The sequence below is a fragment of the Hevea brasiliensis genome, chromosome 11 (assembly GCF_030052815.1).
Source record: "Hevea brasiliensis isolate MT/VB/25A 57/8 chromosome 11, ASM3005281v1, whole genome shotgun sequence".
NCBI classification, from domain to species: domain Eukaryota; kingdom Viridiplantae; phylum Streptophyta; class Magnoliopsida; order Malpighiales; family Euphorbiaceae; genus Hevea; species Hevea brasiliensis.
Window position 1 is genome coordinate 45,077,133 of NC_079503.1, and position 24,301 is coordinate 45,101,433.

At 33.1% G+C, this 24,301-nt stretch overlaps 2 protein-coding genes and 1 non-coding gene across 7 annotated transcripts; 2 read left to right on the forward strand and 1 right to left on the reverse strand.

Annotated features, from left to right (window-relative positions):
* Positions 1–4,502: 4,502 nt before the first annotated feature.
* LOC110649189 (protein ACCELERATED CELL DEATH 6) lies at positions 4,503–10,594 on the forward strand. 5 transcript variants are annotated; one of them, XM_058130037.1, is made up of 8 exons: positions 4,503–4,799; positions 6,346–6,853; positions 7,027–7,506; positions 7,749–7,898; positions 8,734–8,802; positions 9,090–9,137; positions 9,215–9,657; positions 9,834–10,594. In XM_058130037.1, exons 2-8 carry the CDS (start codon positions 6,364–6,366, stop codon positions 10,437–10,439), a joined length of 2,286 nt encoding a protein of 761 aa, XP_057986020.1. In that variant the 5' UTR covers positions 4,503–4,799; positions 6,346–6,363; the 3' UTR covers positions 10,440–10,594. The 5 variants fall into 5 exon arrangements, with proteins under 5 accessions (XP_057986020.1, XP_057986021.1, XP_057986024.1 ...); XM_058130038.1 differs by having other exon boundaries at positions 7,782–7,898; XM_058130041.1 differs by having other exon boundaries at positions 9,810–9,961.
* Positions 10,595–11,114: 520 nt separating this feature from the next.
* LOC110649188 (membrane steroid-binding protein 2) lies at positions 11,115–12,735 on the reverse strand. Its single transcript, XM_058130042.1, has 2 exons — positions 12,278–12,735; positions 11,115–11,686 (listed from the first exon to the last, which is right to left on the reverse strand). The coding sequence occupies exons 1-2, from the start codon at positions 12,589–12,591 to the stop codon at positions 11,404–11,406; spliced, it is 597 nt and encodes a 198-aa protein (XP_057986025.1). The 5' UTR covers positions 12,592–12,735; the 3' UTR covers positions 11,115–11,403.
* A 10,815-nt stretch (positions 12,736–23,550) lies between these two features.
* Positions 23,551–23,657, forward strand: LOC131170783 (small nucleolar RNA R71). The gene has a single exon (XR_009141549.1). It is a non-coding gene; the product is annotated as a small nucleolar RNA R71 (small nucleolar RNA).
* The last annotated feature ends 644 nt before the right edge of the window (positions 23,658–24,301 follow it).

Sequence of the window (24,301 nt, forward strand, 5' to 3'; positions counted from 1 at the left end):
CCCTCCGTTTGGCTTAACGGGTCAAAATTGTCTGTACCGATTGAAAAATTTTTCTAGGTATTTTCTTGGCATTCTAATGCCATGGGAACCTCAATAACCCTTCTCTGGAGTCCTAAAAATTATTTTATAATTTTTCCCCCGGGTCTAGGGCTCCTCGTTGCGAGAACCGCAACTTCCCTCTGGTTACCCATCGCTAGGGCACCGGGCTCGTTTAACTTGGTTGTATTTTATTTCTAAAATTTTTACTAAATTTTTTTCTTATTAGTATTTGAGTTAATTATGGTTCCTGACTTTAGTTTAAATATTTTTTCGGACATTCTAGCTGTCCGGACCGACACCGGTCACCGGAACAGTAGGATGTATGGAGTGATTATCGGGAGGGTGTTACAGTTGTGGCCTCTTTGCCAAAATTGGTCGGGTAGGCCTATGTCCAGCAAATTCTGGGTAGTTTGGTTCTGGACAGTTTTGTGACCTAAATTTTGTTAGCAATTTGTTAGAAGCATTTCTGAGTTTTGTGTTCTTCATAAAAGTTGTAATCCTATGTCTAAGCTTTCCAATGGTATAAAAATCAGGTCATTTGGACCTTTCTAGAGGGAGTTATGACCAAGTGAATGTGGACTGTTTATTTGGTCATTTTTCTAGGTTCAGTGTATGGTTAGCCAGATTGGAATATTAATTAGGTCAATTTGTTGACAAAATTTGGGCATAATTTCTTTATGAAAAATGGAGTATTTTGGCCCTAGTTTCATTTTCAATTAGCCTCATACCAATTGGAGCAACACAAATTCAGTTATAGGTCAAAAACCAAACTGCACTCAAAGAGTCCCATAACCTGCACAAAGAGTACACTCCCAATTCATTTCCTCCAATCTCCCAAACTACAATTTGGCATACATGGCACTTCTAAATAGCAACAATCAATCTTAATAATGCCAATTGCAAGCAATTTCACAAAAGCCCTAATAGTTAGGTCAAACCCTAACTCAATTATCCCATTTTAAGCATACTCATGCAATTTAACTTCCAATGCATTTCAATTCATCAATTAACATCACTAATAAAGTTTAGGTGAACCAAAATCATCAAACTCCTAAAGTTCCCAAGGCTGCTGAAATTTAGGTTTTTCCTAGGTTAAAATTTTTCTTTTGGTTTCATGTCAATTCAACCTAATTTAGCATGCTTTTCATGCTTAGGAAAGAAAGAAAGTGTAGTTTAGTGCACTAACCTCTTGTAGCTCAATTTCAAGCCAACAAAACTTCAACCCTTTCTCTTCTTTTGCTACAACTAGCTTCTCCAAGATGTGGGAATTATTTTTAGTGAAGTGAGTTTAGGGTTTTATAGGGAGGAAGCTTAGGAAAATCAAGCTTTAAAAAGAGAAAATGGAGAGAGCTTCTTAGCTATAGTAGACGGCAAGTGAGGAAGAAGAAGAAGAAAGAAATTGCTTTTTGGTCAAACTTGTCTTATGCAAGTATATTTATCCATAAATTTATGTGTTAATTTTAATTAATATAAACTTTAATGACATCATCTATTTCATGCTTATATAATAATTTAATTTCTTTTTCTTTTCCTTCGTTTCTCCTTTCCCTACCATAATTCATAATTTTAATTTATTTTATGTATTTTAATCTCTCTTATTTTAATTGACATTTAGGTCAAAATTCAACTCTGGGGTTGAAATGACCAAAATGGCCTTCGTTATGTTTATCGAGTTATATTCGTCTATACCGATTAACCAAATTTTCTTGAGTTTTTTTTTGACATTTTTAATGTCATTTATACCTCAGTAACCCTTCAATTAAGTCCCAAAAATTATTTCCTAGGGTTTCTCGTGGGTCTTGAATCGGCAACTGTCTTCGCAGTCGCTTCCCAATACGGTCATCCATCGCCGGAACCTCGGCTCATTTAACCTAGTTACATTTCATTTCTTTTATTTTCTCTTAATTTTTCTTAATATTTATTCCATCAATTTATGCCTCTTCACTATAGTTTAAGTGTAGTTCTAGATATTCTGGCTGTCCGAACAGATATTAGTTGTGGGAACAGTAGAATTTACGGACTACCTACAGTGAGGGACATCCTAATAAGACTCTTTTTACTCCCAAGTATACTCTTTCTCATGAATCTGGAGCCTAAGCTTTGATACCATAATTGTCATGACCCAACCTATGGGCTAAACTAGGACTATGACCTGGGCCAGCCTAAAGCCCCTGAGGCCCTTAGTAAGCCTAACTATTCTTTAACGCAATCCTAAGGCCCATATTGAGCCCAATTTCAAAAAATCAACCGGATAGAGTCTGGCCATAAAAGGGACTATCCAATGGGGAGTTATTAACTCACCTGACCTATACTCTCAATAAAAATACATTTCGGAGCTCAGCTCACCCATCAATCATCCATAATTCAAAATAAAATCAATGGGACCTCAGCTCCCTCATCCATCATAAGTATTCAATCACACAATTACACATACCTAAAGTTTATAGATTACAATCCTAAATTGATAAATATTATAGTCCCAAACTAAATGATATGTTTCTATACATGCGGAGGACTAGAATTTATACTTAACAGTACAAAACATAAAATTAATAGCAAGGGGACCTGCGAGGAATGAAAGCAAGTTAAACTCGAGGAACCTGTAACCTGAAAAAATAGTGAACAGGAGTGAGCATTTGACTCAGAGAGTAAATATTTATTTTATATACAATTTCTATAACTATTTAATTCTGATGCATCATTGGAAATAAAATGCATCATTTTCATATAAGTCAAACAAATCATATTAAGTCACATCAAGGATAATCTAGAGCACTCACGCACCCGTGTCAAGTCCATACTCACGTGTACATATATGGGGAGCTGATCCCCCTACCCAGCTCTCTTAATCCAAGACCTGCTAGCGAGATCAACTCGAGCCGGACTTTCGCTTAATAATCCATATGCTGGGGCCAGCGATATCAACTCAAAGCTGTGTCTACCCCGACTTATCCATAATAAGGATCGAGTCCCAGCGAGTCAAGCTCCAGCCGCGTCCTGTCCTACCCATATCCATATACTCCACATACACACTAACTCACACACATAACTCCAGATTATCAAAACACAACAACTAAAGTAATATTATCATGTATAAATGCAAAACATGGCATGCCTAATATTTAACTATATAAATATAAGTATAAGTGATACATGAGCATGCTAGAAATATAATAATATTGAAATTGTAAATAAAATAAATATCTACTCACTAATTGACCAGAAATTGCTGCAGTGGCTGAGGAGAGAAGGATGGATGACCTTGATCACCTAGATAATTATGTTATAAATTTATTAATGCTAACCCAAATCAAAATTTTAAAGAAATAAGAACACCATAATTTATGTTGGAAATTCGGCAAAGCCTCCTCTGTATCTAAGACCTACCCAACCTGCAAAGTATTTCAAATCACACTTCTAAAGTCACATATCATCTCAACAACAACATACGGCCCCTCCTGGACCCTCCAACTCAAGCAAATCTCATATAATCTAATAATTCAATTATAAGACTTAAAACAGATATTTTACAAAAGTCATTTTAGTTAGCTCTAAAAATTTTAAAATTTTTGTTTCATGGTTCTTAACAATATTATAGAGCTAACGCAAAAGGAATTATAATTTTTTAGCTACCCATGAATATTTTATGAAATTTTATTCAAAAACCCAGCACTATAAAATTGAAGAAACTCGGAGTTCGAGTTTACCTATGCCAATTCTGAAGTTTTGAATGCGTCCAGGGTGTCTGAAAATGGTGGGGTAGCCTATAACTTTGACTCGGTTCCGAAGTGATTCCGGCAGCTTATCCGCTCAGTCCAAAATTGTAGATCCGAATGATAGTCGAATTGTCACGAAACGAAAGTACCTACACAAAGCCTACAGCACCAGGGGTTAGGCTAAAATATTTATATTTACATATAAAATAATAATTTAAAAATTAGGAGTATTACATTTTTATCTAAAAATAAAAAAATTTTAATCCTATTTAATTACAAATATTTTATTTATCGTAAAGTTATAATTTTTGTTTAAATATTAGTAAAGGATAACTTCTACATTTACATTACTTAATTTCGTGCAATAAAATAAAAACTTAAATAACTAATGTGATTTCTTTTCCTTTCTTTATTATATTTTCTTTTGTCTTTTTTTTTTCTTCATTATATATATATATATATATATATATATATATATATATATATATATATATATATATATATATATATTAAACTATATAAATGATAGTGTCAAAGAGCATGATTTAAAAAAAAATATAACAATTAAATGTGTAAAAGATAAAAAAAATATAAATTAACTTTAATTAATATTAAAATATAGTTTTAGTGATTTGTTATTATGATAACGAATGAATAGATTTAATTAATTATTAAAATAAATATATTATAATAATATTATATTTTATAAAAAAAATTAAAATAAAAGTTATATAAAAAAAAAAACTAGTTAACCAAAATGGAGGGTGGGTTTGCAGACCTCTTTTTATTGATTGCGAGGCGCCCAATATCTGAAATCAATATATCTGAACTAATATTTTTAGAACTTTTATTTTTTTTGAATGAATTTCTTTCTTTTTCACACAAAATTTTGACATATTATTTAAAATTTTCATTCATTCTCTTAGCATCTTTCATTCTAATCCCAATATCCGAATGAAATGGTTAAAGAAAACTTCTGGAAAGGAATACATCAAGGGGTGGCAAGGCAGAAGAGTGCCTGGACATTGCTGATGATCATGAGAGGTACAATTTTTTTTTTCTTTGTTTTTCCTCATTTCGTTGCTCTAATTTCATTAGAATTTATTCATTTATTTCCTGTTTTATTCAAACACATTTCCTGTTAACCTTTTGAATTAGTGGGAAAATCTCTATATATGTATTGCAATTGCCCAAAAAAAAAAAGGGAAAATTGGAAAGCCATTTGAAGATTTTAGGTTTTATTAAGAGAATTAATATTAGGGAAACTCTTATTTTATTTTATTGAACGGTGAACGCTAGCTTAATTTACAACATTATCTGTCAATGTTGTTTTTTTCATTGATTCCGAAAGGATTCTTCTTCATGAAAAAGCCTGATATTGGAAAATATGGGATGATAATGCCAGGATTGCTTTGAACTTGGCTTTATTATCGATCTTTTCTGGCTGTTTTCACTTTTATTTTTTACTGTTTTTAAGAAAATGTGTGGAGCCTAACTCATCTAAAAGCTAGCTCTATCTCGAACCAACATGGACATTAACACACTCTCATATCAGCCTAAAGATTAAAGATTGGTTGAGGAAGCTATCATACCATCTTAAGAAATGGGCCAGGCCTAAGGTGTCCAAGATAAGGTGCACATTATTCTATCCCAAGCCAATGTGAGATGAGATACACATTATTTATCCCAAACCAAATGTGGGATATTAACAACACTTAAATGTCTAAATGAGTTAATAATTTCTATTTAAAAGCATGTTTCTTAAAATAAGTAAAAATTTACTTAAATCTTATCCATCAAAATCCAAAACACACAAATATATGAGTTTCACATGAATCATATCATACATTTTGTATTTTAGTTCCATGATAAATTAGAAAATATGTCATCCTTTGTATTTTTTTTTTTAATTCTAAAATTTAAGCAAAGAAGAGCTGAGTATCTCTGTGTAACCCTGGTTGAGGTTTGCGAGTGAGTCGGGTGTGCCAAGGGGCTGGTTCTTTGGGATCCTATATCGGATGTGGAGTGTGCATGTGTAGGTTATATAGAAACAATGACTCTGTTAAAATTACCATTATTTTAACAGCAGTCCATTCCTGTCACTGACCCCTGCGTGCACGTGTTCTATCTATAGACAAAAATAAAAATAATTCTAAAACTCTAGCTACCTATTCTAATGAGAAATATATCCAATAAATTAGAATTTTTTTTAAGCACCAAATTAGCAAATATTAAGTTCTAAAATAGAAAATGGTCAAAGTTAAAATAAATTGAGTTTACTAATATACATTGTTGTGCATGTCTCTTAGTTATATAAATAAAAGTGTTAAGATTGTGATAAATGAAAAATAAATTATGAAAGTGCAATAAATAGAAATAAAATTGCAGGATGCAACAGGCTTTATCTAATTAGTAAAAGAACAAATTTATATATTAAGACAGAGAAAAATAAAATAGTTGTTTTCATGTTCAAATTTCTTTACAATCTGTTTGGTACCTAAGAAAGAGGAAGAAGCAAAAAAGAAATTGAAAATCTACAACAGTAACATATGATGTCAATGTCAAGCTACTAACTTCTTGCTTTTCGTAGTTATCAAATAAAAAAGGGATGGTATCGAGAAAGGCCAATTCATTTGAATTTAGAAAGAATCCCTCCATCAAGTCATGTTTTCCAGAAACAAGATCTACTGAGGGCTCTGACAATAAATCTGATCACAGGTTTCCACATCATTTCAAGGCACACTCTTGTGATGTTCATGACAATTTTGGTGCAGTTATATCTATTAAAGACCATCCTTTACAGGACTCTAACCCTTTTTCTACAATCAATGTTGAACCTTCTTCGTCTTCTGTTGTGTTATACAACAATGTCTTGTTCAACAACTTACCAACTAAATTGGATCACTCAAATCTGTGCCCTGTCATTGGTCGAAAGCTCTCTGTTTTGTCTGAATGGAATGAAAGCTATAATGCTGATACCTTTCCAAATCAACACTCCCAGGGAATTAGCCCTGCAAATGCTGGTGCAGAGCAGTCTCAATCTTTGAAAGCAAAACATAATTTTGTTACCTCTACACTAGCACAAGCTGCCAATCCAGGTACACAGTTCTTTCCAAGAAAGAATGACTTAATTTCACTCGTGCTCGTAACCTGATAATCCTGTAGATGACCGTATTACCATTGACTCAAACTCATTATTACCAAGCCACTTAATTTAGTCCAAGGAAATTAAAATCATTTAAAGAGTTCTAATGGTTTGCTAATGTGGTAGGGGAGATGAAACACACTGGCCAAAACAGGCATGTTCCTCTATATCTAGCAGCACTTAAAGGTGATTGGAGAACGGCTAAAGTTTACTTGCGATGGAACCCACATGCCGTGCGTGCTACAATTACAAGGGGATTAGAAACTGTGCTTCACATTGCAGCTGGGGCAAGGCATACACTATTTGTCAAGAAACTAGTGAAAAAGATGACACCAGATGATTTGGCTCTGCAGAACAAGGTTGGAAATACAGCCTTATGTTTTGCTGCAGTATCTGGAATAACAGAAATAGCCAGAGTGTTGGTGAATAAGAATAAAACTTTGCCTTTAGTTAGAGGTAGTAAAGGAGCTACACCTCTCTACATGGCTGTTCTTTTGGGAAGAAGGGATATGGTTTGGTATCTTTATTCTGTCACAGATGATAAAGATCTTTCAGGAGAGGATCGTGTTGGGCTTCTTGTTGCTGCTATCACTTCCAATCTATTTGGTACAATGTCTTCTTCTTATCTTTTTCTCTAATTGCTCGATTGTTTGTTTGGCATGCAGGTTATTTAGTTCCAACAAGACTTGAACTCAAGACCTCACAATTATGGAGATGGCACCAGTTCTAAAATGATTGTTTATTGCATGTGATAAATGTTGAATTCATATCAACGTTGAATACATTATTTTGCTAGCTGTTGCAATGGAGTGTAAATTGAAATTAAAAACTTGTTATCTGTTAACCAGATATGGCACTGAAATTAATTCAAAACCATCCAGAATTAGCATTGGCTCGAGATGGGAATGGAGAAACAGCTCTTCACGTATTGTCCCGAAAGCCAAGTGCATTTTATAGTGGAACTCAACTGGGACTTCGGCAGAGATTTATCTATTCATGTTAGTTCTCTTTATATAAATATAAAATTCTGAACTTTTCAATTACTACTCCATCTGAACACAAAGATTTGGTATAATTTATGTGATGACAAAATAGTTTCAGAATTTCTAATCAAAATCAACATATCCGAACTCATTACCATCCCAGACTGTATGAGAGTCTGAGTTACTTGTTTTCTTTAGTTTATTAGAATGTTAAATGAGCTATGGAGGCATTTTTCCCTTTCAGTACCTCTATCCAACTTGATAGGATTTAAATTGAAGATGTAGCAGTAGAGATCCTAAGCTTCCACCATTGAGTAAATCTCATCTCATGTATTATTTCTTATGGTGTTGTCCTTAAACTTCAATTTTTAACTTAAAATTCATTAAACTTGTTAAATCATTACAATAAGGGTCATTTTTAGAAAAATCGAGCCAAACATTTCTCTGGAATGTTGATATGTCATCCCATTAAGATGAAAATTGATGGTTTGGCACTATGGAGTCATTCAGGCAAATGGAATATGTGTGTGTGTGTGTGTGTGTATATATATATATATATATATATATATATATATATATATATTACAAGGTGAAGATTCAATTTGGTTACCGCATCAGAATTTTGGGAAAGGTTTGGCCAACTTTGGCAAGGGTGACTCTTATTACACTGGATTCATAAGTTTAGTATTTTCGAGTTATAAATTGATATTAAGTTATGGAGCTGAAATTTACCCATTTACTGTTAAGCTGTTCCTTTTAAAACAGAAAGCTGTTATTTCCTGAATCAAATGAGGTTTATTTTTCTGCATATGATTATGATGATTAAATAATATGTTATGGTGTCTTAAAGGTCTCCAGGTGAAATTACAACGTGATTCTTTCATGGGTGATGATCACTTTGCCCACTGGATCACTCAAGGTTCTCTCTCTCTCTCTCTCTCTCTCTCTCTCTCTCTCTCTCTCTCTCGCGCGCGCGCGCGCGTACACAATTGCATCCGCTGCTATGACTTCCTAAATCCAATTTAATATTATAATTTGAAGAATTGGGAATATTTTGTCATCTTTGAGAAAATGCAAGCCTTGAGTGATCAAAATGCAGAGCACAATTGAGCTAACTTATGAGACTTCCTTTGGTTCATGAAATAGGATAAGAACAGAATAGCAATCCTTCTATGGGATAATTGTTATCTGGCTTTCTTATTGCAGCTTTATCCACAGGGAAATTGCTACTCTGCAAAAGTATTAATTATCTTGGTAAGTTCCAATAATGATTATGTCTTGCAAGGTTGATATGCTTGGATTGAGTTTGGACTTTTGAACACATTTTGCAGTTCCAGACATTAACCAGGTCTATAACATCAAGTTGAGGCATCTTCAAGCGCTGGAGCTAGTGAGGCAACTTTGGCAACAGATTTTGAACCTAGATGATGCAGGTCTTAAAGCATTAATTAGAACGCCTCGGCAATTACTGTTTACAGCTGCGGAATTTGGAATTGTAGAGTTCATAACAGTGCTTATTCGGTCGCATCCTGATCTCATATGGAAGGTTGATGAGCAGAGTAGAAGCATATTTCACACAGCAGTAGTACATAGACAGGAGAAAGTCTTTAATCTCATAAAAGAACTTGGAGCTCTTAAAGATTTTATAGCTCTGTATAAAGATGAGAAGAACAATAATATGTTGCACTTGGCTGGAAAGCTACCACATCCAAATCGACTCAATACTGATTCTGGTGCAGCTTTGCAAATGAGAAGGGAATTGCTTTGGTTCAAGGTTTGATATTTTCTTGTGAGGGAAAATTGCATTTGTTGGTTACTCAATTTTTAATTCGTTCAACTTGGTAACCAGAAATTATTGTCAAACTTCTAATGCTCAGTTTGCTGTTACTCCATTCTTTTTTTTCTAAATATTTTCACTTCATATAGGTTATTTGTGAGTAATGGCTGCAGGAAGTGGAGAAGATTGTCCAACCTCTGTATACTGAAATGGAAAACTCGGAGGGAAAAACACCAGATTGTGTATTTGTACTAGAACACAAAAAATTGAAGCGAGAAGGAGAGAAGTGGATGAAGGAAACTGCTTCTTCATGCATGGTTGTTGCCACTCTTATTGCAACTGTGATGTTTGCAGCTGCCTTCACTGTGCCTGGAGGAAACAACAACAGTACAGGGAGGCCTATTTTTTTATATACAAGGTCCTTTATAGTGTTTGTCACATCAGATGCACTTGGCTTATTCTCCTCAGCCTCATCAATTCTGATATTCCTTTCCATCTTGACGTCACGGTATGCCGAAGAGGATTTCCTCCGATCGTTACCGAACAAGCTAATCATGGGACTTGCAACCCTTTTCATTTCTATAATTAACATGATGGTAGCTTTTAGTGCCACACTTTTCCTTATCCTTAGCCATGGATTGGAATGGGCAACTATTCCAATTATCGTCGTTGCCAGCATCCCTGTCTCATTGTTTGCTTCACTACAGTTTCCTCTTGTTGTTGACATAATTAGTCATACATTTACTTGTTTTGGTTCAAGAAGCCATTTACTAAGCTAACTGGGGTCAACCATATGAATCTTTTTAAGCCTTTCAGCTCTATTTGAGATCATTCAAAACTGCTTTAGGTGAGGCAGGGAATTTGATCTCTTGGTATATGCTTGTTTTGTAGGCCTGTTTTAGATTTTGATATGTGAGTAATAAGATTTTAGACAGGCTAGGGATTCTTGGGACTAAGTTATTAGCACCCATTTTGTAAAATTTTTTGCTGAAGCTACTACCTGCTGATGTGTATAGTTTGGTAAAGCCTGTAAAATTATGTACGATTTGTGGGGATATTACAAGAGGAAATGAATTTTACAAAAGATAAATTACATGGTAAGTAGCTTTTGGAATCCCCATCTCCATCAATTTCACCTAACAACTTAAAAATTGCTGTACAACAACTACTAAACCTCATACTAGACGAATCATTAAGCTTTACTTTTATTTCTATGATTTCTTTATTGCAAGATTTTAATAGAATTTTCAGCTTGATTTTGACAAAGTGATGAAGCAAAAATTTACTATCATAGAATTAAAAATAGCCTAGACAGTAAGGCTGCAATGGTAAAATTAAGCTCAATTTCCGGGGCTAGTTCCCTAGAAAATGAGGATTCAAAAGCTCTAGAACTTTTAAATAATGATCATCCCCCCATGTCTTTTTATTATCCGTTGAGTTGGCAGTCACCAGAATAGACAAACCCATTATTGCTTTATGTCAAAGTATATATATATATATATATATAGCACTAGGATTTTGCTTTGCTCCATTTGGCAATGGAGAAGAGCAAAAATACATTCACATAGGCATGCCAAGAACCATCCCTCAGCTAATGAAGAAGACTTACTTCACAGTCTCATACCAAAGATTGTTATTAGCAGATTTTTCTCAAGCTAAGAATCATCTCTGCAAGAACGTGTTGAAAAAAAACCTACTAAATATGATCATATACATACTACCTCCGTTCTGCCTTGGCCATGCTTAAAATGTCTGCCTATCTCCATTTGTTTCATGTTTGTGGCTTTCTTCAACTTCTTCTCCATCCGTTTGCTCAGTCCTAGTTTGCTCTGCAACAAGCTGCCCAACTTTCACATATTTTTCCATGAATTTATACGCCCAGTCCTGTAAAACTTCAAGCTCAAAATCACTAAGACCCTCAAGATTCCCTGTAAGGTCTTTAGGATCAAATGAGAGGAGAGCTAAGGCTCTGCTGGCATCCCTTCCAGCAAACTTAGAATATGGACCACCAGGACCATAAAACATCCTGTACATAAACACAATCACAGGCAAAATGTCATGTTCAGCTTCAGAAAATCTTCTCAGATTGTCGAATTCAACAAACAGCATACAGAAAGATATGACAAGATTGACAGCTTATGATGCCAAATAATTTTAGCTTTTCAATTACTGAAAGCAACAGAGGCATTAATATTTTTCTTTTTTTTTCTCCCACAAATCAAACAGGTAACTTATCCCTACCCAAACTGATAAAAATAAGTCTACATAATTGCAAGAATATTCAAAAATTATCTCAAACCGAGAAATATTATAAAAAATAAAAAAAGGAATGAACCAACTGCAATTTTTGTTCTTTTACTTCCTAAATGTTATTTTTATTGTCAATCATTATTAGTTTTGGCTTCCAAATTAGAGAAAAGAGAAAAAGAAAGTTACCCAAAAGAATCACATTTTATTAGGTATCACCTTCAAGTTGCAATATGTTTATTTGATTCACATACAAATGTACTTTCTTTCTCCCTTCACAGTATGCAGGCCAATAACATAAACTACAACCCAATTTCTTTCTTCAAAAATTAAATAGGAAGAAAAAAAGAAAGAAAATTTGAGAGAATACCTAGAGGAAGAGACGTCATAGATCTGACCTTTGATGGCCATCAACAGTGGCTTATTAGGATCAGAGCCATCATAAGCTCTCAATTCTTGCTCTGTAACATCTCCTAATTGAAAAGGTTCTGAGATTTTTGGCGTTGAATGATGAAGATTGATGGAGGAATTGTTGGTGGGCTTATTGAACTCTTCTGGGTCCACGAACATGCTGCATACGATCTTGTAAACCACCACCATGAGAGCGGCTATTGTAAAGAACGCCGCCGGTGACAGCCCCGCGTACGTCTCGATGGTATCCATCAGTGTGGAGTAAATTCTCATTTTTGCGTCTAACGACCACACCAACTAATTATTATCAAAAGAATAGGAGAAGAATAGAAGAGGACTTAAACTTCACCCTGCCTTTACCTACCCCAACTTACCTAATACCTTCTACTGGGAGAGAGCAAGCTACAGGAAAAAGATTATTTGTTGGGATAATGACAATTGTAAAAGTTGACAAGCGAAAAAAAAAAAAAAAAATTCTACAGCTCTCTCCTTTCTTTTCTTTAGGAAAATATTTATTCTTTCAATTTTTTTTCATATTTTTTCTTTTAATTTTTCCTTTTCTCCCTGCATATCTTTTTAAGTGGTCATTAATGAATGACTTCATAGAGGACAACTTTTCCTTTATTATTTTTTTTAATAACTTCCAATTTGCATCTACCTAGAACATATTTTAAACATATTTTCTTAAATTGATTGTTATTGATAAATTTACCCTTAATGATAGATTTAAAGTTTTTAAAGATGATTTCTTTCATTCAATAATCTCTCATTTAATAAATTTATTATGTATTTTTATTATTAAAATATTTAATTATTTTTAAAGAAAAATACTCTATAAGATGGATATCTTTTTTTTTATTAGAAAATCTACTTAAATTTGTTGTTATTGATAAATTTACCCTTAATGATAGATTTAAAGTTTTTAAAGATGTTTTATTTCATTCAATAATCTCTCATTTAATAAATTTATTATTTATTTTTATCACTAAAATATTTAATTATTTTTAAAGAGAAATACTCTATAAGATGCATATCTTTTTTTTATTAGAAAATCTACTTAAATTTAGAGATTATTTGATGGAATTCATAAAAAAAAAAAAAAAACCTTAGAGCTAAAAAATAGAATACACAATTGCTTACTTGTTAAAAGAAAAGTACAAAGCTAAAAAGTAGGCACATTTTTATAAAGCAAAAGGGGCATTTTGATACTTTAATTTTAACTTAATTAAATTTAATTTCAGTCATGTGCTTTCACGTGATGAAATAAATATCCATTTTAATTTTAGAAAGTTTTAATTGACCATTTTCTTTAGTTTGATAGTTAAATAGGCCATTGATTTTTTTTTTTCAATCAACTAAATCCTTTACAATTTAATTTTGAGACCTGCTCTTAATGCATTAAATGCACCTGACAAACAAATTTGAGCTAAAATTATAAAGGATTTTCTTGTCAAGATCTAGTCTACTATGGATCAATGACACAAAATATATAATAAGATTCACCTATTAAATACATAGATTTCATATATTTATGTTTGGACCAATATTGAATCGGGTTTAAGTAAGAATTTCACAATTATAAATAGGGAGTTTTATATACTAGATGAAGTTACAATAACCATTTGTGAATTTACTTTGGTAAAACCATTTTCTCATACTTTCTCTCTTTAGAAATTGAACCAAATAAATTGAGTTATTGTGAGTTGTTTCAAAGAATTCAAGTCTTTCTAGAGCTTTTCAATTTTTTCCTCCTACAATTTTGTTTATTTTATCATATAACACTACACCTTTAATCAAAATATTTAAATGGAAACTATTTTAGGAATAGAAAATGTAACATTTCTTTTGTCACACTCTACTCCTCTGTAAGGCATAACATGATCCCGCAGTACACCTAATGAATTACTGTACTTCGCCTACCAGTAACCCATTAAATATACTATAAGGGATTTTAAAACAATTTTCGTTCATTTTTAAGTTGGTGGGTAATTTTTATCAAGTATTAAAAACATTTAATTAACACTAAGTCATAAATTAAATTCTCGATTAAAATCTGGTGTTACAAAATTTTTTTCAATTTTCGACAGAGTACCGGCTGTATTTTGAGAAAACAATTCTTCAAACCTGAAAGGAAAAACACTTCCAATATGTTTTTTCAGCCACAACTCCAATACAAATCATCTTCATATCCCAATTCAACACAATCAACTCAATTCAATTTTCAAGCCATACATGGGTTTCAAAACTCAAGAGGAAATTTGAATATCATACTCATTAGGATAATAAAATTAATATTACAAAAATATACAAGTAAAGAATTTCTCAAATTAAGATTACAATAATTTGATTTCGTTACATACCAAAATAACATTACAAAAGTTCTCGTACAACTGCTCAAATAAATTACATTCATATAATTACATGCATACATCAAAATCCTATGTACAAGAGTATACCTATGATATGCTCGGAGCTAATCCGAATGTTTGCAAGATATAGTTACAGGCAATCTCACTCAGTTTTTCTATCTTTAATTTCACCTGCGACAGCATACAACGCTATCGCTGAGTGGTGAACTCAGTGGTGCATAACTATAATTTAAAATATAATACACAATACCTTGACAAAATTTTAACAAAGAATTTAAAAATCTTGAAATTCATCAAAATTCCAAAAATCAAAATATTCATTGCCAATAATATAAATCATTTGTTAAAATGACTTTGCTCAAGAATTTCAATTTATCAGATCATAACTGAACATTTAAAGTAATTCCAACAATTTATGGAAATAAATCTTAATTTCAGTAAAATCAATTATGCATAAATCCCATTTGAAATCACAATTCTTACTATTCAAAACCCATTTTTTATCTCACTAACTATGCAAGACTAATCCGTAAGGGCCATCTTCGGGGCGATTCTAACTCCCTATGGTTGGGGAGGTTGAATCATCATGCTCAATGCACACTACAATAATGAAACTTCTGAAATGACCAATGAAAAACTTAGATATAACCTCTAATAAGAAGAAAATCTAAGCCTGTGCACGTACCATGGTAATCAAAACAAAGTTAACTCCATTGTCTCCTCAACAAATGAGAAAGACGGGTAATAACCTAGTCAAGCATCTATAGTGAGATAAAAAATAATATCATGAATCTCTTTGTCTTTTTTTGTGAGCATAAATCACAATACAATTCAATTCAATATTAATTCTAATATCCAATAATTTTTATACCCATCACAATTCAAAACATCAATTTGCATTTTTTTTTCCATGCAAATCCCATTTCAATCACAAATTTCTAAAACTGGATTCATTCAATCCATATCAAAAATAAAATTATAACTTAATCATTTTCCCATAACTAAACTCATTTATACTATAACACATTTCAATAATCATTGAAATAAATTCAATAATTGGTAAACATAATACATAAAGAAACTAAAATTCTTTAATCAAATAAAATATGCAAAACTTTAACAATGTAAAACTAGTTGTGTACAAACCTCTTTGTTAACTAGTTTACTCAAAATTCCAGTTTTTCCTTGAAAATCCCTTTCCAGTCCTTTTTCAACTGAAACACATAGTTTATAGTGTTTCAGTACTATTCATAATAAATCCATTAATTTATTTTATGCCTACTTAGTTATAGCCTTAAATTTGCTTAAATTGGTATCCTTTGAATTTTGCGTTTTATGATTACTATTCATTGCACTATTCAAGTCAAAATATTGACTTTTTCCTACTAAATAGGTTTATTAATTCTAATTGCACCCATATACCACATTTTAGGTGTCAATTTTGTTGGCATTGATTGTCAATTCAATTTCTAATTTTCCTAGGTGCAAATCTAAAATTTCAGTTTTGGTTCACTGTTTTCTACTATTCCATTAATCTGGTTACTGTGGGAATTTGGCTAAGTGTCCTTCATCAAAGTTGTTTCTTTTTGTCTTAGCTTTAATTCCCTTTTTGAATCACTCCATTTGAAGTTTTGTAGTTCAAGTTATGCCTATTTTCCTAAGGCTGTCTGGATTGGTATCTACCCAGAATTCTGGGCAGGTTTTTGGTTTTAGCAGTTTTGGGCAACCAACTTTTGATGGCAAAATGACTTGGTTATGGGCAGAATTTGGGTTGGTGTTCTTCATGAAACTTGTAGTTATATGTCATAGCATTCTAATGGTTCAAAAATCAGGTCATTTGGACCTGCCTAGACCAAGTATGGCCAAATGAGTCATTTTCATACAGTGGCAGTGTGCCAATTTTGGGTTTGACCTAATTGTTCACAAACTTAGAGTCATTTTCTGGGCATGATTTCTACACAAAAAATGTGTCATTAAGTGTCTATTTTCATCCCCAATTGGCCTCACACCAATTGGGGTGGCAAAATTATAGTTTTGGTCCCTAAAAAGGACCTAGGTCAATCGATCTAGTAGTGACCCCTCACCAATCCGAATTTGACTTAACTTCTCACCATTCAAAAACATTCTAAATTACACCATTTAACCATTTTAAACCTCACTTAGGTCAAAGTACATCAATTTACCAAATCCTCAAATTTTCCCTCCAAAACCCTAGGGGTCAAGAACCCTAATTCACTAATTGTTGCATCTCACTAAATCAAAGCATATAAACATGATCAATCAACTCATTGAAGCTCATTTCCACTTCTAATTCCAACAAATTCTATAAAATCCTAATGAATTGAATGTTGGCTGAAATTCGCTCTTGGAAGTTTACACATAATTTCTTTAATTTTTGACTTATTTCATGAATCTCTCAACCTAATTCCAAAGATTAATGAGGAAAGAACATTAAAATTAAACTAACCTTGGGTGAAGCTTTCCTATCCCTTTAATTCTTCAAATTTTCTTCTCTTCCTTGTGCCCAATCTCTTGTCCAAGCTTGATTATCAAAGTTTTTTTGAGGGAACTATAAATTTTATGGTGAGAATTTAGGGTTTCTAAAGCTCAAAATTGAGCTTTAATGGAAGGGCTCACGGCAATGTAGAGGAAGATGATAGAAAATTTGCTTTTAATTCTTTTATTTTTTTGTATATTTATCTCTTATTTGACTTAGTCAAAATTAATTAAATGGAAATTCATTTTTTGATGTCATTGCTTATGTCATTCTTGTGATGTTATAATTCAATTTGCTTTTCTTTTTCTTTTCCTTTTTGTTAGTAGTATGCCTTAGAGCATATCATTTAGTATGTATCTTGTATATATTTTTATTAATAAAAGGCTTTTCCACTTTTCCGTTTACATAATATATTTATGTGTAATAGAAAAGGTCCATTGATATTTTGTTAGAAATATTATTCTTAAGTTGTTAAGAATATGAGTGACAATATTTCTAGCACAAAGTATCATAAATAGGTTCACAATCGAGGATACTTCATAATAAGGACATGACTTATCCAGAAAGATTGTATTCATGTTTGTTCCCAAGTTATTTATATGAGATATAAATAAGATGGAATGGTGAGTCTCATGCCATATGACAAACATGATAGGCACTTATAAATGATAAGTAGGCCGAACCAGTGACACTTATGACAAGCACATGGAGTTTACTCTTGTCAATGTTTTGTCATAAATCATATCAGTGCATATAATCTTTAAACCTGAGATAGCACAGTTATCTTGTATATAGGTAGTTTGAGTTTGATACTCTTTCATACTTGTACTGTGTATGGGTATATGGGCATGTGTTGGCTCCTACTAGTTATATATGGAGGTAGGTGTTGATCAAGATGGAATCTGTTCCTCTAAGTAAATAGAGATAAAATCCTATGTTCATTTAATTGTTCTTGATGTTTCAAGTTCCTGGCCAGGACAGATTTATTCAGAAAAGAGTTTCTGATGAGAAAATCTTTTTAATCAAGAACTGGAATTAAAAGAGAACATAATATTCATAGCAAATGGAGTTTGACATAAACCATGACTCCAGCTTGAGTTGGGATTTTGTAACAGAGAGATTCTAGTGCATGGTAACATATGATTATAGGTTCATTTAAGGTAAACCTTATTACTAATTGGGTGGCCATGGCATGCTATGCTAGGTGTTAACCATGGTCTATGAGGTTCATAAAATGATTTAGAGAAATCATTTATGGTAAGAAAGAGTTCTAATGATATTAAGAGTTGATATCATGTCTCATTGCCAATTAGTGATGAGCCTAGTAAGTCACACACATACACAAGTCATCACCTATTTAAATATGATTTAATTAATTAATTAAAGAGTTTAATTGATTAATTAAATAGGTTTGGTTTGCAATTAGATTGCAAAGTCCCTAGCATGACTTGAAACCAAATCTAGATTATTGGATGTATAATATAAGTTAAATTTATATTTAAAGTGTTTAAATATGAATTTAATTAATGAGAAATTAATTAATAGAGATTAATTAATTAATTTATATTTGATATAAATTAATTAGAAGAAATTAATTATTTTGGGTTAAGAACTCAAAATTAAGACACAGGGGCATTTTGGTCATTTTGCAGTGTAACACGTGGCACCATGAGATGGTGACACATGGCATAAGACATAAGCTTGCCAAATGTTTTTTTTTAATCATGTAAGATGATTAAAATCAAGATTAAATATAGGTTTGACACTTGGCACAATGTGATTGGGTCACTTAAACCTAGAGCTAATCAAAGGGTGACATGTGGCAAGGGTTTAATGTGTTAACCTAGCTATTTAATTGTTGTTATGAGAAAATAAAACACAACCAGCAGCCACACTCCTTTGTCACGCCACTTTGAGGGTTTTTATCTCTTCTTCTTCATCTCTTATCAATTCAAAGAGATTAGCCATCAATCTCTTGAATTAAGAACACTAGAAATTGTTTCTAGTGTCCTGTTTACATCTTTAATCTCTTAAAAGGAAGAACTTGATTTTCTAATTAATAGAAAAAGCTTTAGAAGCTATTCAAGGGCTGCCATAGGTGTTCTTGGTGTGGACAAGCTAGAGGGACAACATCTGGTGTCCTGAAGACGAATCTCAAAGGCGTAAACTTGTGTTTTTCACGCTTCCGTTCCTTCACTTTTTCCTTTATTTTTCCATGGTTTTTTAATTTAAATCTACATTTCAAAATTTTCATTTCTTAGATTTTATTGGATAGTTAGGTCATGAGTCACCTCTAGAGGTGAATTGACCAATTTGCCCCTCGTTGGTCTGATCCAGTTTGCCAATAATTTAGTATTTCTTTCGGAACACTGACCTAATTATTTGATCTGGTTCTCAACCTTTTTCAGTGATTTTCACACTTACCCTAGCTTCACAATTGTTCTTAGGCCTGCGGTGTCATAATGCTCCGTACGAAATTAGGGTTTTGATTGATCTCGCAGTCACTTCCCGGTGCGATCACCCATCGCTGTGACCCCCGGCTCATTTAACTTTTTATATTCTATTTTTCTGATTTATATTTAACCTTCGGGTAATCGCTATTAATTTTTGTTTAAGGCTTTTCTAGATAACTTAAATATGATTTTAATCCTCTTAATTGTCAGGACCGACACCGGTCACCAGAAGAGTGAAATGCACAAGACTATGCATGTAGGGGTTTTACAATTCTCCCCCCTTAAAAGAAATTTCGACCGCAAAATTTTGCCCACTATCAGTCCTTAATCATCCATATGTGTCGTTTTCTCATGTCTCTCTCACATTTCCATGTAGCCTCATAATCTGAATGATGATCTGTAGCACTTTAACTAATAATATTTACTCATTGATTGCTCACCTCGTGTGCCAAGTTTCTTATAAGCTTCTTGTCATAAGTTAAGTTCGAATTCATTTCAATTTTAGAGGTAAGAAAATCTGTGTGCTAACGAATCCACTCTTTCTAGGACTTCATATAATCCTATGAAGTGAGAACTTAGTTTTTCTCTCTTATAATCCTTTTTTTCTTTAAGTCTATGTAAGACTTCTAACAATCTAATACAATGTATAATTTATGTGTATAACACTAATCTTATCTTACTATTATTGTATTTAATATTTCGATTCATGTTTCCTTATTGAATGACCATTGTGGTCGTATTAGAATTACTAGTCTAGTCATTGGCCATAGATTCATAACTGTTATCTTGACAACTTTATTTCGAATCTAGGCTTATGTGCCATTTTATACCATCTTGTTTGCATTTATTTAACTTATTTCTTACTTGATAAGAAAGTTTGGAATATCGTTAGGCGTCTTAAGTAGGTTATTTGCTCTAGTGGCAATCCTCAACTAATGTCTCTACCATTGTTATAACTTAAAGGGATATTATCCCCATACTAGCTACTTAAGCTTGAAATAGGGATAACAGAGGTTACCCTTATCCTATGCTTTTGAGCTCCATGGCTGGGCTCTTAACACTATCCCAAGTTAACTTACTCTAAAGTTCGCGCTTTTATGTCTTTATACTACAATAATTATTTTATTCCTCTGCCTTTGTTTCTTCCTTGACTCGACTGTTGAGTCAAAATTTAGCACCTCTTATCATCGCTAAGAAATCCACTATACTTCAATATTATTTTGATTTGGTCCTTTGACCATTTTAGTCAACGCTCTTACTAATATTCGTAACATTTCTTTGTTACGTTTAAACTAACTATTTGAATTTTCACTTCCACAACTCTTTTATCTATCAATATTCTATAACTTATTTTGCACTGATGTGCAATCATTACTTCCTTATGTATTGAACTATAACCTTTCGATATTCTAACTTTAGAGTTTTAAGCCTCGGGTTAGGATTTTCAACCTCCCTTCTAATAACAAAATTCTGTTCTGGCAGAATTCTACCAAAACAGATGTTGTTTGCAACTATTCTTATCTTGGTGTGCTATCGGGTAGTAAGTAGCTCTACACAATAATCCTAAGTCAGTACTGTAATCTACAGCTTACAGTATAAACATTAAGAACATTGCATAGTTACTACAATACATTCCAATAGATCAAACTTTCCTACATTATGTTCTTTTTGATTTCACTAATATCCAAAACTTATTCTGATTATCATATCCATTGACAATCACTAACAATACCATCTTTGCCCTCATCTAGAGCAATTATATTATTATAACTTATTTTTAGGTCCTCTTGCTTTATATTAAATAGGCTAACTAATTAGCTTTATAAATTCTTGTGTGCTAGCAAATACTTTTCGTTGACAAACTCTTCCAAAACTGATTTCAATTACACTTATTATCGTAAACCTTATCTTAAAGGACTAATTACTGATGCATCAAAATTTATTCTCATGTAAAGGAATAGCAACGGAACATATAATTCTAACACTAACATACAAATAAGTAGTGCTGGGATCAAATAATAACTAATTATTTTCTCTAAAAATTAAAAACTTACTAGCAGCTACATCCAAAGTTTCTGTGTTTTCTCCTTGGCGCATAGTGGATGCTCTGACTCGTGTGCTACTATATTCGGGTTGATTCACTGTGTTATGGTTGTGAGGAGTACCAACTATATTTCTATCTCGGCCCTGACCAACTGTCTGTGAACTTCAGAGAGCATATCGATGTACTCTAGTACAATCTCTAGCAAAATGTCTACGTTCACCATAATTGTAGCAAGCTTTAGTGGCCTTACGACAAATATCCCCGTGTAACTTGCCACATACCTCACAGACACGGATAAGGTAGGAACTTCTGATTCTTTGCCGACTGGTTCTCAATTGCTTCTGCCCTAAAGATCTGCCTCTGTCATATCCATGAATTCGAAGTTCCTCAAATACTTTTCTCTTTCCTACACTACTACTCAGACTGTGACCCATAGGTTTCTCTCTCTTCTCTATATCATGTTGCCCTTGTGGGGGTTGGGTCTGTACTTGGGCTTGAGCTGATAAACTATCAGCCATTGTTGAAAGAAAGTGACCATTTGTTGGGCCATTTGTGCAGTAATTTGTACCGGTGGAACGGTACAGTCGGGCCTTCAACACTCTGAGAAGCTGGGGCCTCCCCTTGTGCCTCAACTGTAGCTGGTTGTTCTACTGGTTTATTTCTATTCACAAAATCTTCTTTTCCCGAGACAACCTACACAATGAGATTTCTCTCTGTCAGTTCATATTTATGATGCAAATGTACTATTTACCAACAAAATATTTCAAATTCATAGTTCAAAATTTATTTTAAAATAATTGCTCTGATACCACTAAATATGTCACATCCTACTCCTCTATAAGGCATAATATAATCTCGTAGTACACCTAATGAATTACCGTACTTCGCCAACCGGTAACCCATTAAATATACTACAAGAGATTTGAAAATAATTTCCGTTCATTTTTAAGTAGGTGGGTAATTTTTATCAAGTATTAAAAACCTTTAATTGACACTAAGTCATAAATCAAATTCTCGATTAAAATCTGGCGTTACAAAATTTTTTTCAATTTTCGACAGAGTGTAGGCTATATTTTGAGAAAATAATTCTTCAAACCTGAAAGGAAAAACACTTCCAATATGTTTTCTCAGCCATAACTCCAATACAAATCATCTTCATATCCCAATTCAACACAATCAACTCAATTCAATTTTCAAGCCTGATCAGTGTTGAATCCACTAGAAATTAAATTAACTGAAATTACCAACTATAAAATATTTTCAGTAGCAAATGGTAAATCCAGGTCAAACCCTAGAGACTGAATTATTAGATTTTCGTGCACTTGTGTAACGGGAAATGGAAGAGACAAAGATTGGGAGGGTTTTGTAATACAAAATCAGAAGAAATCAGAAATTCAAGAACTAAATATGAAAATCTCAATTTAAACAAACTTCAGTTCAAGGTAATTCTCATTTCAAAGCATTGATTTGATCATAGACAAATGAAATACAATTATCTCTTATTGAGTACTTAACGTAGATTTACCAAACAGTGAGGTAAACCCCTGACTTCCCTATACTCATCAATTCAAGCCCAGCACTCTTATTGACTCTAATTATTAACTGAGTTGGTATTAAGCAATCCTCACAAAAGAAGTTAAATCAGAGATTTGTTTTTCAAGGTTAGATGTACTTACCTCATTAACCTTCATAGGTGTGTGATCCATTCTCATTCCAAACTGCTGAGAATTTGTTGCCATGTTAGCAATTAGCCTCCTTGCTTCATCTGGTGTCTTGTCAACCAAAGCTCCTCCACTAGCAACATCTATCATACTGCGGTCCATTGGTAGAAGTCCCTCACAGAAATATTGAATTAACAGCTGCTCATTTATTTGATGATGGGGACAGCTTGCACATAGCTTCTTAAATCTCTCCCAGTACTCATACAAGCTCTCTCCATTGTACTGCAGGATGCCACAAATTTCTTTTCTTATGTTGGTAGCACGGGAAGCAGGAAAATACTTCACCAAAAACATCTGCTTCATCCCATTCCATGAGTTGAAAGATCCAGAAGGAAGGTAATACAATCAATCCTTAGCTGTGCCCTCCAGTGAGAAAGGGAAAGCTCGAAGCTTGATCTGATCCTCTAAAACTCCTTGAGGTTTCATGCTGGAACATACAACATGAAATTCTTGTAAATGCTTATGTGGATCCTCACCTGTAAGACCATGAACTTAGGCAACAAATGGATTAGTCTAGATTTCAACTCAAAAGCAACATTTAAAGCAGGGTATTGAATACACAAAGGCTGTTGGTTTAGATTAGGAGCAGTCAACTCTTTCAAAGCCCTAGCATCCATGGTTTCGTTTTTGGAATTTGACTCCAAATCCGAATCCGAACTTAACTCCCTTGGAGATTGGACTCCTTCAGATGTACTCGGAATCAACCTACCTTGCTTAGCCAATTTTCTCAACTGTTTAGCTATTTTTTCTACTTTTGGATCAAAGATCAACTCACCAGATTGAGAAGTTCTTGTCATAAACAAAAAAAATCAAAGTAAAAATAGAAAAATGTCTCAAAATCCTAGAAAATAATGGAATTTGGCCTCAAGAGGGTGGGGCCAAGGAATCCTATGGATTGA